Source organism: Hyperolius riggenbachi, chromosome 6 (genome assembly GCF_040937935.1).
Source record: "Hyperolius riggenbachi isolate aHypRig1 chromosome 6, aHypRig1.pri, whole genome shotgun sequence".
Lineage (NCBI taxonomy): Eukaryota > Metazoa > Chordata > Amphibia > Anura > Hyperoliidae > Hyperolius > Hyperolius riggenbachi.
The window spans coordinates 182,513,317-182,527,235 of record NC_090651.1 but is presented as its reverse complement, the minus strand read 5'-3'; the positions used below and the strand labels follow the sequence as shown (position 1 = coordinate 182,527,235).

Genomic DNA, 13,919 nt, shown 5'->3' with positions numbered 1-13,919 from the left:
ACCCACCTGTGATGTATCCCACCCACCTGCGATGTACCCCACCTGTGCACATAAAACATACACAATGACCAATTATTATACATCAATTTATTGTAAAAAATTAATACATTTAAAATCACTCAAACTTGAAACTCCAAAATAAACACATTTCAACAAAACATATTAAAAACCAAACATTCACCCTCGTCCAGGTGGTGTGGTAAAATAAAGTCTCAGTTGGTCCCTGTTCCGCAGTGACACTACCCTTGGCCTGGTTGCATACCTCCGCAGGGGCATTAGTGGAAGCACATTCGGGGGTTCCGGAGTCTCTCTTTCCTCCTGCCGCACAAAGTTGTGGAGGATGCATGCTGCCTTCACCACGACAACTGCGTTGCCCGGTTTCAGCAGCATGGGCGTGTGGAACACCCTCCACTTTGACACCAGGATCCCAAATGTGCACTCCACCATTCTCCTTGCACGGCTCAACCGAGCATTGAAGTGTAGCTGGCTGACATCAAGTCCCCTGTCTGGGTACGGACGCATTACATGGTCGGACAGGGCGAAGGCCTCGTCCCCCACAAACACATAGGGGTAGGCCGGTGCCCTTGTCCCAGGCCAGGGTCTGTCACGGGGGAGACGCAGTCTGCCTTCCTCCATCAGCCGGCAAAGGGTCGTACGCTGGAAAATTCCAGAGTCATTGGAACTACCGTACGACCCCACATCCACGTACACAAACTTGTAGTCCGCATCTGCCACTGCCATTAGAACAATGCTGAAGTATTTTTTATAGTTGAAATAATGGCTGCCACTCCCCACGGGTTTCTGAATCCGGATGTGTTTCCCATCCAGTGCGCCAACACAATTAGGAAACTTGCACTCGGTCCAGAAGCCCTGGGCGATCTCCTCCCATTTCGTGGTGTCCGGCACAGGCATGTATCTGGCCCTCAGTCGCGTCCAAAGGATCCTCGAAGTCCTCACGACGATGCCTGCCACCGTGCTCTTCCCAATACGAAATGTGACATGTAGCGATGTATATGTTTGTCCAGTTGCGATGTACCTACAAGAGAAATAATCGAAATCAATTTTTCATGTCGTTACAGGAGAAAGGTACAAGACAAGGTGGCGCAATATACGGGATGCATATGTGAAATGGCTACGGAAGAAAAAACTTGCCGAACGAAGTGGCAGTGGCGGGGGAAGGCGACAAAAAGACTACCAATTTGCCAAGCAATTGTCTTTCATCAATGCAAGCCTGGAACCTAGACTGTAAGTACCACTACTGTGGGCAGGAACTGAGAGCTCATTTACCATGACTTCGGCCATGTATTGCTATGGCCTCAATTCCCATGGCTAGCGAACTTTTCTCACAAGCTTTATCAAATGTTGGGTAGAAACGGGTGATAAAGTGATTGCTAGTGTTTGCTAGCTCTGTGAATTGACGCCACATGCTGTTTGGCACACCAATAAATATTTTTTTTATCTACAGGACTGAAGACAATTTGGAGCAAGAGGAACCGACCCAGGAGGCACGGTTCAGCAGTGAGGAGAGCTTGGTGGATGATGACGTCGCCGATGTAACCTATTGCCCCGAGGCGAGGAGTAGGAGGAGGGAGTCCTTAATCACATCTCCGTCCTTTGATGATGACTTGGCAGAAGAGAGCTTGGATGTTGAGGTTGCAGGACCGAGTGTGGAAGAAGCTGAACCTCCACAATCGACCGCTATGGAAGCTCCAGGGGAACAAGAACAAAGTGAGGAGCACCGAGAGACTGCAGCACAACCAGCGCGCAGGGCAACCCCGACACAGGCCAGAGGACGGGAAGATGCTGCCACACCACCAGTGAGGACCACCACACCAGTGAGGCGTCGAGGTACCCTCCCCCCAACAAGGAGAGAGACAGAGTCCGAGATGTCCGGGGCTGTCTCCGGACTTCTCGGGATTCTTCAGAGCCACCAAACTCTCATAACCCGGCAGTTGCAAGATGAGGACAGGGGCCATATCATGGAGCAGTACAAGTCCCACATCACTACACTGCAATGTGAGCTCGACGCTGTACATGGGCACTACAGGGACGAGGTTAAAATGATGCATGAGATGCACAGAGGAGAAATCGACCAACTGCGTGCGCAGCATCATCAGTCGGTGGGCCAGCTGCAGAACATGATGCAGCAAATGCATCAACAAAGCAAGGAACTACTGAAATTGCAGGCACACCCGTGTTTTCACACTGTGATGTCTCTAATACCATATTTGGAAAAGGTGCCTTCCCAAAACATGATGGCGTGCCATTCCAATTTGCTGGAGGTGATTAAACAGCACATGGACACGCCATTATTGCAACCACCAATTTTTAGACCCCCACAACCAACAGCGGTGCCCACCTGGCAATCATCACAGATGTACACCGGCTACAGAGGCAGTCAATATGGGCCACCGCTGTCAGGGTCCAGCTCATCCACGACCAGCACCCAAGAGAGTCCAGATTTCCAGGCAGCAACTCCCACCTTTTCTAGTAGTGGTGCCGATACAATTTGAATAAAAAAGTCAAATTGTTCCTGGACATGCTCCTCTGAATACCTCCGATCCTCGGAGGAAGGATACCATCACAGGGCTTTTTAACTTTTGGTTTTGCTGGACTTGAACTTTAGGGCCTGGTGTCCCCGAAATACACTACCTGGGTCACAACCTTGTGCCTGTTGCACTGCACCTGTAGTCCTGCACCTGTGCCTTTGATTCCTCTTGTTCCTTACTTTGTTGATCCTAATCACTAGCACAAGACCCTTGGAGCCATGGGCGAAGGACACCTTGACTGGTCGGTGAGAGGCCTAGCCTTTTCACTGACCTGTGTCCTTCATCCATGGCTCAGAGGGTCATGTGCCAGTGGTTAGGTTTTTGAAGCACTTCAATTTTAGGGCCTGGTGTCCCCGAAAGACACTACCTGGGTCACAACCTTGTGCCTGTTGCACTGCACCTGTAGTCCTGCACCTGTGCCTTTGATTCCTCTTGTTCCTTACTTTGTTGATCCTAATCACTTGCACAAGACCCTTGGAGCCATGGGTGAAGGACACCTTCACTGGTCGGTGAGAGGCCTAGCCTTTTCACTGACCTGTGTCCTTCATCCATGGCTCAGAGGGTCCTGTGCCAGTCGTTAGGTTTTAGAAGCACTAATAATTTAGGGCCTGGTGTCCCCGAAAGACACTACCTGGGTCACAACCTTGTGCCTGTTGCACAGCACCTGTAGTCCTGCACCTGTGCCTTTGATTCCTCTTGTTCCTTACTTTGTTGATCCTAATCACTTGCACAAGACCCTTGGAGCCATGGATGAAGGACACCTTGACTGGTCGATGAGAGGCCTAGCCTTTTCACTGACCTGTGTCCTTCATCCATGGCTCAGAGGGTCATGTGCCAGTGGTTAGGTTTTTGAAGCACTTCAATTTTAGGGCCTGGTGTCCCCGAAAGACACTACCTGGGTCACAACCTTGTGCCTGTTGCACTGCACCTGTAGTCATGCACCTCTGCCATCGGTTCCTCTTGCTCCTCACTTTGTTCTTGTTCCTAACCACTTGCACAAGACCCTTGGAGCCATGGATGAAGGACACCTTGACTGGTCGGTGAGAGGCCTAGCCTTTTCACTGACCTGTGTCCTTCATCCATGGCTCAGAGGGTCATGTGCCAGTGGTTAGGTTTTTGAAGCACTTCAATTTTAGGGCCTGGTGTCCCCGAAAGACACTACCTGGGTCACAACCTTGTGCCTGTTGCACTGCACCTGTAGTCATGCACCTCTGCCATCGGTTCCTCTTGCTCCTCACTTTGTTCTTGTTCCTAACCACTTGCACAAGACCCTTGGAGCCATGGATGAAGGACACCTTGACTGGTCGGTGAGAGGCCTAGCCTTTTCACTGCCCTGTGTCCTTCATCCATGGCTCAGAGGGTCATGTGCCAGTGGTTAGGTTTTTGAAGCACTTCAATTTTAGGGCCTGGTGTCCCCGAAAGACACTACCTGGGTCACAACCTTGTGCCTGTTGCACTGCACCTGTGGTCATGCACCTCTGCCATCGGTTCCTCTTGCTCCTCACTTTGTTCTTGTTCCTAACCACTTGCACAAGACCCTTGGAGCCATGGATGAAGGACACCTTGACTGGTCGGTGAGAGGCCTAGCCTTTTCACTGACCTGTGTCCTTCATCCATGGCTCAGAGGGTCATGTGCCAGTGGTTAGGTTTTTGAAGCACTTCAATTTTAGGGCCTGGTGTCCCCGAAAGACACTACCTGGGTCACAACCTTGTGCCTGTTGCACTGCACCTGTAGTCATGCACCTCTGCCATCGGTTCCTCTTGCTCCTCACTTTGTTCTTGTTCCTAACCACTTGCACAAGACCCTTGGAGCCATGGATGAAGGACACCTTGACTGGTCGGTGAGAGGCCTAGCCTTTTCACTGACCTGTGTCCTTCATCCATGGCTCAGAGGGTCATGTGCCAGTGGTTAGGTTTTTGAAGCACTTCAATTTTAGGGCCTGGTGTCCCCGAAAGACACTACCTGGGTCACAACCTTGTGCCTGTTGCACTGCACCTGTAGTCATGCACCTCTGCCATCGGTTCCTCTTGCTCCTCACTTTGTTCTTGTTCCTAACCACTTGCACAAGACCCTTGGAGCCATGGATGAAGGACACCTTGACTGGTCGGTGAGAGGCCTAGCCTTTTCACTGACCTGTGTCCTTCATCCATGGCTCAGAGGGTCATGTGCCAGTGGTTAGGTTTTTGAAGCACTTCAATTTTAGGGCCTGGTGTCCCCGAAAGACACTTGGGCAGCTATGCCCTACAACTCTTCCAGCACAAAGTTGGTGGTTGGTGTTCCTTAAAACTGACCGGGCTATACCATAGATATGTTATTTTTTTGTCTTCCATGTTGGAAGAATGTTTCCATGTTGGAAAGTGGTTGTTTTTGCAATAAAAAAATTTGTTTTTACATACCTCAGTGTGATGAGTAGTTGTTCTTGTGGTGTGACTGCTCTCCTGAACGTGGTATCCTTCTTCCTAAGGTCATCCTTCACCATCTCCAAAAGGGTATCAAACCTGTCAGGAGATGTAAAGGAAGAAGCTGTAAAGTATGTTGTGGGACAAGGTGTTGGGTGGAGGATGGGGGAGGTGTGTTTACAGAGGTTTGGGAGTGTTGTGGAGGGTGGGGGTGTAGTGTATAGCTAGGTATACAGGGGTGTGGGGGTCAGGGTGGTGTGTTTAGCTAGGTATACAGGGGTGAGGTGTTGTGGGGGTGAGGGTGGGGTGTTTAGGAATGGTGGGGGTTGGTGTATTTAGGCCTATATACTTACAGGGGAATAGACATCCGAGTGTAGCTGTAGAACTTCTGTGGGTGTCGTCTGAGGTCCCGGTAGAGGGCCTGGAACTCTCCCTTCCTCTGCCTCCTGGCTAGTAGAGGGTGCACCCACCATCTCCTGCGAGGAGCACGCCTTCTCCCCACATAGTAGTAGGTAAACAACAGGAAGGAGAGAATTCCCAGGTAATAAGCGTAAAAAATGACTGGATCCATGGTCCCAACTGCTGTCTCTGTATCCAAGGATGGTCTCCACACGTCCAGCTGTCTCCAACAATGACCCCAGAGCTTCTGCTGACCTCCCAGAACCCCAGGTATTTATACAGGTTGTTATCTCTTTAAGAATCCGGATCCGGACCGCAACCGTGTTCATACCGCACGTAAACCGTATGCAACCGGACCGGATCCGGACCGGATCCGGACAGGAACCGTACGGTTCAGGTCCGATCCGGCTCCGGTGCGGTCCGGACATCCGGTGCGGTTTTTGCAAAACCGCAAGTGTGAACGGGGCCTAATGCAGCAAAATAGAGGCGCCCCGCAAGGACACACAAGAAGTCCTCTTCCTTTTTCCTTAGAGCAATAACCTTTGCAGCCGTGTTAGGGTAGGACCCTCTCTCCTCCACAGATCCAATATCACGTTCAACCACAGCGCCAGGGATTACGTTGTCAAACAGGAACTCCAATCCACCTCCAGAGGCCCCTTCTGTACTTTGGGTGCTGTGTTGTGTGCTCCAAGCAACCCAGTATAAGACAGAAAAAGGAGAAGGGTGCTTTCAGTGGATATTATTTCAGGCAACATTTATTAGAAATAGTAAAATGGATAAAACTGAAAATTCACTCACATCATGAGGGTCCCACACCAGTTAGGACCCTCTCCGGCTAGATCGCTTCCCACCCCTGTGGTACTCGGCAACAATTTTTTCGATCAGAGATGCATAGCCCGCTCTCATCCCGACTAGTTTCGGCCTCTCGCCGTCATCAGGAGAAAAATATAGATAAAAATTAATAAGAACAAAGTTAATTAAAACTAATTAAAACAATATATCACATGTATAGGTCCATATTACTCCCACAAGGCCATCTAGTGGTCATAGCACTAATTTCTATAGAGAAAACATACCCATTTACATAAATGGTCTTTTGTCACCATCTAGTGGCTTAAACAGATATTGCACTCAGAATTATAAAATACACATATTGCACTTGTTACTATCTGAAATATAAATCCATATACATAAAATTATGATATCCTAGAATTGTACAAATATGCTTAGATCCTACCTGAAGACAGTCCATTTCTCTCATGAATTATGTTTTAATTAGTTTTGATTAACTTTGTTCTTATTAATTTTTATCTATTTCTTATGTATCCTTATCTGGGATTATATATATTTATATAAATGTTACATAGTGCTGTAGTTTAGAACATGTCCCCAATTAAGTTCCATCATATGGCTTAGTAAGATGATATTTGAGCTGCACTCGATGTGCATGCGTAATACGAGACGCATGACCTGACGGCATGCGTAGTGCTGCGGCGCGACTTCTTTGTTCTGCTGCGCACCGGTCATTTTCCGCATGGTGGAACGCGTAATGCGTTCCAATAACGTCACAGGAACCAGTATGGCCGCCGACTGGAAGTAGTTCACTTCCTGGCCGGCGCTCGGTGTGGCGAGATGGAACTTGCTTGGGAGGAGGTAATTACTTACTCTTTTGTGTGTATATATATATATGCTTTGTAGCCCGCCCGGCGCCCGCTCTCGTATCACATGATACAAATATCAGAGTAGTAGCTAATATGGCCCCCAATTGGCTGCCAATTGGGGGCCATATTAGCTACTACTCTGATATTTGTATCATGTGATCTTTAATATGTCTTTATTATTTTAGCACGTTTTGGCACTCTAGCACTTTATTAATGTTCACTCCTGACGAAGTTTCTAATTTTAAAGAAACGAAACATGTAGGGTTTTGGGTGTAGGGGTATAATAAGTTCCTATTGGGAAATTGGCAGGCCTGTCAAATTGACTACGAATATGTTGTCCGCCAACCCAATCTGGTCACACGTTCATTATGAGTAGTCTCTGGATATAATCTATTTTAGAGGTATAAATTAAAAGCTACGTTTTATTCTTATTTTTCCTCCTAAAAGGTATTTACTTGTGAATATTGTAAAATCAGGTGTGTTATTATACTGGGTTGCTTGGAGCACACAACACAGCACCCAAAGTACAGGAGGGGCCTCTGGAGGTGGATTGGAGTACCTGTTTGACAACGTAATCCCTGGCGCTGTGGTTGAACGTGATATTAGATTTAGGAAGCCTGTAAGCTCTATCAATGGTGAGTTCTTTGTCAGAGATTGTAGGTAGGGCTGCTTTGGTAATGTTCATCAGGTATTTTTTGAGATCACTTGTGGAAACTTGTTCAGGTATTTCCCTAAACTTTATGTTGTTGCAGCGACAGCGATCTTCTAAGTCAGAAGATTTGTTTTACTTCCACAGGATTTATTCAGCTTGTGAAATGATTTGCCACATTGATTCATTTATTGTCTTCAGTAGTCATGAGGGCAAATCTTTGCTCAGCAATGTCTATTTTCTCACCCAAGTCAGAAATATCATGTTGTATGAGCTTGTTCATATTAGCAATGTCCAGCAGAAGTGTGGACTTAAAAGAGATGATAATCTCTTTGATACAGCTCTGTGTGGCATGATGGTCTGAAGCAGGGAATTCTTCAATATCTGCAGAGGGAGCATTACACTCATCAGTGGGCTTTGAGATAGAGCCTACCTTACTGGCGTCTGCTGGAGGAGCTGTGCGGGGCTTTGCCTTCACAGGGCTTCATGTGGAGGGAGATCCTTCTGGGGATGAAGAGTAGCCGTCTGTGTGTCGATCTGGGTCATCAGGGGCTGCACACCACGGCTGATTGAGGAGCCTTCGGGAGCCTCGTGGTCTGTTGCTGCTGGGAGGAGGGAGACAAGCATGCGACTGTCTCTGAAATAGTCTGTTAATTTCTGTAACTGCTGGCTGCGCTTCTTCCTCTTCTTAGAGGGATCAGTCTCTAGGCTCATGTCCTCCATGTCAGAGGCTGAAGGAAGCAGTCGTGACAGTGTAAGGAGATTGTACTTTACACAAGATATAAACTGCACCACATTGCCTAAGATGAAGGCCATGCTAAAACCTAAGGGTATATGATTAAAAATATTAAATAAAATGTGGTGGTAAAATAACCAAAGTTGTTTCAGCTGCCTGTGTTTCAAGCACAAGCCACAGCAAGCCACAGATTGAGCAAGCTCAGAGACTGAGTCCTGAAACTGACCAAATAGCCTCTGTTTCAGCTAATTCCCCCCCCCCCCCCCCCCCCCAGCTGATCCCCTGTCTGCTAATCAAACCGGATGTAAAAAAAAGGGAAACCTATTCATTTCTAAACTGACACTTGCTGCTCTAGATATCAGATAAGAGGCAAAACACAATTTACCAGATATTACAACAGTAACACACAATTTACCTACAGCAATATATATTGAAGTGCTCACAGCTCACCAGAAGTGAGGGCTAGTTTCACTGTTTTGCTGTTGTGATATCTGGTGAATTGTGTTTTGTTTTGAAGTGAAACCAGCCCTCCACCAGAATAACGGCTTCAGCCTACACTTCTTGATTAATTTATCACTTATATACTTATTTATCACTTATATACGCTATTATATACTCTATAACTTTGTTACAGCTAATCCCTCCCCTAGATAATCCTTTGTCTGCTATTGAAACAGAAGGGTGGGGGGGGGGGGGGGGGTAATTATGTTTAAAAATTGACACTTGCTGCTCAAGATATCAGATACAAGACAAAACACAATTCACCAGATATCACAACAGCAAAACACAATTTACCAACAACAATATATATTCAAGTGCTCACAGCTCAACAGAAGTGAAGTGAAACCAGCCCTCCAACAGAATAATTGCACATAACAATATCAAAAGAGAACAATAATAACATTTATGATGAGGTGTATTGTGCAAGGTACTGGACCAGCACTAGCAGTGTCACACCAGTGTCCACCAGCTACAGTCATTGCACTGGACAGTTACTGGATGCAGACAACTGCAACATAACACTATCAAAAGAGAACAGAAATTACACTAAGAAGAGTATTGTGCAAGGTACTGCAGTAGCAGCAGTGTGCACAGTGCACACCTGTATCAGACAGTGCACTGTGGACAGGCAGACACACAGAACTGCAATATCACAATAGCAAGAAAACCTATTACCAGCCCTTAGAAGGGCTCTTCGGGTGCTCAGGATGCTGAACAAACAGCAAGAAACTCAGTGGGGACACACAACAGAGGCTTAACTAATGCTCTCCCTATCTGCAGTATAGCTCTCTCCCTGCTCTCACTCACAGCAACTACATGTAGACTGTAAAATGGCTGCCATTTAGGCGTTTTTAAGGGGAGGGGTCTGGAAGTGAGTGCCAGCTGATTGGCTGCCATGGTCCTGCTGACTCAGGAGTGAGGTGGTCATGGCTCCATGATGATGTATAGGGGGCCGGGTCGAACACGCTATTATTATTATTATTTAGTATTTATATAGCGCCGACATATTACGCAGCGCTGTACAGTGTATATTTATTGTCTTGTCACTAACTGTCCCTCAAAGGAGCTCACAATCTAATCCCTACCATTGTCATATGTCTATATTATGTAGTGTAAGTACTGTAGTCTAGGGCCATTTTTTTTTTTTTTTAGGGGGAGCCAATTAACTTATCTGTATGTTTTTGGAATGTGGGAGAAAACTGGAGTGCCCAGAGGAAACCCACACAGACACGGAGAGAACATACAAGCTCTTTGCAGATAGTGCCCTGGCTGGGATGCGAACCGGGGACCCAGCGCTGCAAGGCAAGAGAGCTAACCACTACGCCACCGTGCTGCCCAATTCTATGAATTCGCCTGATGGGGCGGGCACAAACACCCGTTCTTTGCTGTGAACCACTGGCGTAACAATAGGGGATGTGACCCCTGCCATCGCGGGGAGGCTCCCCTAGGGCCCGCTCAGGGACTTTTGGGAGGCAGGAGGGGTCGCAACATAAGAGGAGAGTGTGTCAGATCAGTGGGGAGGGGGGAAATCCCCCCCCCCCACCTCGGGCTCTCCTCTCAGCGCTCCCCCTCCTGCAATCATCGTTGGCAGCGAACAGGCAGCAGCGGCGGTGGCGGCAGGATGACTCATTACCTCCTTCTCGCTGGAGCTCTTCCGTTCTCTAAGTGCTTCATTCAACTTCCTGTGTAAACAGGAAGTTGCACTTAGAGAACGGAAGAGCTCCAGCGAGAAGGAGGTAATGAGTCATACTGCCGCTGCTGCCACGAACACCACCAGTTATTGCAGGAGGGGGAGCGCTGAGAGGAGAGCGTGAGGTGAGGGAGGGGGGGGATTTCCCCCCTCCCCACTGATTTGCCACACTCTCCTCTTATGCTGCGACCCCTCCTGCCCCCCCAAAAGTCCCTGAGCGGGCCCTAAAGGGGGGACGGGGGGGGGGGGGCGGATTATTTTTTTTTTTTGCAGGGGGGCCTGGGGATTTCTAGGTACGCCCCTGCTGTGAACTATTCGCTAGTTCAGGCCATCTCTAGGGCCCGGGCAGAGGACAGTATGGGAAGCCTCTCCTTAGGTAAGTATGTGTTTTTGAACCTGAGCCTTGGCTCTGGTTCTTCTCTTCAAGGGATTCAGGCTTTTGGGAAGGAAGGGTTGCTGTGACAAAAACGGCTGGATTACATCTGCTGCTGTTCAGATCTGCTCTAAATGACTAAGCGAAGGCCTAGCAGGTTTGCTCTAACTGTTATTGTCATATGTACTTGCACATTGTACTTGTCTATTTTGCACATCTGTGTATGTCTGTCTTGTGTACTTTGCCTATGCCATGTGTACCACAAATATTTCCGGGTACGAAACCTGCCGTACTTGGTGATTAAAAGGGTTTCTGATTCTGGAGGAGCAAAGACGTAGAATGAAAGCGCGTGTGTGTGTACTGGTTGAACTCGATGGACATATGTCTTTTTTCAACCAAAATAACTATGTAACTGTGTGTGTGTGTGTGTGTGTGTGTGTGTGTGTGTGTGTGTGTGTGTGTGTGTGTGTGTGTGTGTGTGGGGGGGGTGAGGGGGGGGGGGGAGTAACATATAACAGGAAGCTTCAAAGGGTACCTCCTGCAGGGGATGAATAAAGTTGGTGCCTGGGGAAAACAATAAGTGCATGAGCGAACTGTTTTGAAAATGTGTAGATTAAAGGGAACCTGAAGCAAGAAGTGTATAGCGGCTGCCATATTTATTTCCTTTTAAGCAATACTACTTGCCTGGCATCCTGCTAATCTATTTGGCTGAATCACACCAGATTCAAGCATGCAGTTAATCCAGTCAGACACATTTGATCTTCTGTATGCTTGTTCAAAGTCTATTGCTAAAAGTATTATAGGCAGTGGATCAGCAGGATAGCCAGGAAGCTGGTATTGCTGTAAAGGAAATACATTTGGCAGCCTCCATATACCTCTCACTTTAGGTTCCTTTTAATCCTACTAGAGGAAGGGGGTGTGATTTTGTGTAGGGTGCAGTCTTGTTGAGGGGCGGAGTTAAGGGTGCCAGAACTTCTCTTGCCTATAGGCTCCTGAGGCATAAATCCGCTCTGGCTTTGGATTAAATAAAACACAGGCTTCCACTGCCTCATTTAGTAGTTCCTTATATTGGGTGGCATTCCTGTCAACAGCAGGGACCCTCTGAAACCACACCTGATTAGATAGAATGTGCATGTACATTATTTTGGAAGGTTTGATTACACGCTGGGGTTTTTATGTACTTTTGACATTTTTATGATTTTATAGCATGGATTTTTAAGCATTGTTTTTATAATATATATTTTTCAGTCTCCACATTAATAACCCACATTATTTTTTTCTTTCTTTTAGGCCTCTTTCCCACCAGGACGTTGCGTTTTAGGGGACGTTATGGTCGCATAACGTGGCCCTAACGCAACGCCAGGTGATGTTGGAGGTGGACGCCAGAGTGAGCCGCGTTGTGCGGCTGTTGGTGCGCCTTTTTTGTCTCATACCTTGCGGGGACCACGTGATCGGAACACTCCGCATCACGTGGTCCAGCCAGTAAATCAGCGGTCGCTCCAGGAAGAAAACACAGCAGAAGTGATGGGAAGTCTGGCTCTTTTCAATGAATCGATTCATTGAAATGAGCCGGACTTCCTATCTCTACTGTTCAGAATCGATTCAGAGCAGCAGGACTGAACCTAGTGATGGGAAGTCTGGCTCTTTTCAATTAATCGATTAAATGAATCGAGCCGAACTTCCCATCACTACACGGCAGTGCAGTGAATATTAATTAGCCATGTGGCTAACAATAGTGCACTCTCCCCTCCTCCTCAAAATAAAAAAAACCCCACAATACTGAGCATGTGCAAATAATCTAACGTAGAACGCACAGCATGCTGCACCTTTAAATAATGTGCAGCGTTACAATGTAACGCAACGTGGGCACTGTGAACAGCCCATTGATTTTTCATTACTGTGAGTTGGGCGGCGTTACAGGCTGCACTAACGTGCGCCTGTAACGTCTTACTGTGAAAGCAGCCTTAAAGAGACTCTGAAGTCTCCTAAAAATGAGGTTTTTACTTTAAAAACCTCTTTAACATCATTGCCCCTATTAAAACGCTGCATTCCTGCGGCTGAATAAGGAATAAATCACCCCAAACTCCCCTGGCAAAATCCACAACTTTCTTGGTCATGGATTTTGCTGCCCTAAGGAGGCAGAGCTTCGGGCTGTAGCTCTGCCTCCATACTAGTCAATCAGCACTGATCTCCGCCTCTCCCCCACCCCTCTCAGTGAAAGAAGACTGAGAGGGGCGGGGATAGGTGGCGATCCGTGGTGATGGACGCGTGTAGAGGCAGAGCTGCAGCCTAAAGCTCTGCCTCTTCACAGAAGGAGCCCCGCAATGTGCCCCAGACAGTTTGGGGTGATTGATTGCTTTTTCAGCTGTGGAGATGCAGCGTTTTAATAGGGGCAATTATGTTACCTCATTTTTAGGACACTTCAGATTCTCTTTAACTACTGTACTTTTGTTATTGGTTATATCTATTTATATAGTGTTCCTGTTATTTTTGACATCCTTGAAGCCCTTCCAGTGTTCCTTATTTGTCATTAGAAATATGTTTTGCTTGTATTAATGTAAACATTTTTTTTGTTTGTGTTGTTTTTATCTGCAGGGATTTTCTTGCTTTGAATGTCTATGTAGCTCTTTGCTACTATAAGCTTGATTATTATGATGTGTCGCAGGAGGTTCTTGCAGTATATCTGCAGCAGGTTCCTGATAGCACCATTGCCTTTAACCTGAAAGCTTGTAATCATTTTCGTCTCTACAATGGGAAAGCAGCAGAAGTAAGTATATGCAATTTTGTTTTTGTTTTTTTACAAATAATAATAATAAATATTAAAGTTTTTTTCTGGACTGTGGCCTCGATTCATCAAGCATTACCGCATTTGGTAATGCTGAAAACAGCTGAGTTAACGGAGCATTTAGGAAAATGTCAATTCATCAAGGCTATTACCATATGAAAACCGGAAATTACTGA

At 47.0% G+C, this 13,919-nt stretch overlaps 1 protein-coding gene across 2 annotated transcripts in view; it reads left to right on the top strand.

Moving 5' to 3' along the window:
• The window catches only part of IFT56 (intraflagellar transport 56), a 1,305,114-nt gene that overhangs the window by 528,253 nt on the left and 762,942 nt on the right, over positions 1-13,919 (top strand). For both annotated transcript variants that reach the window (XM_068242694.1, XM_068242695.1), the window contains one exon: positions 13,554-13,725. In XM_068242694.1, the coding sequence (XP_068098795.1) occupies positions 13,554-13,725 (172 nt within the window). The remainder of the gene's footprint in view (positions 1-13,553; positions 13,726-13,919) is intronic.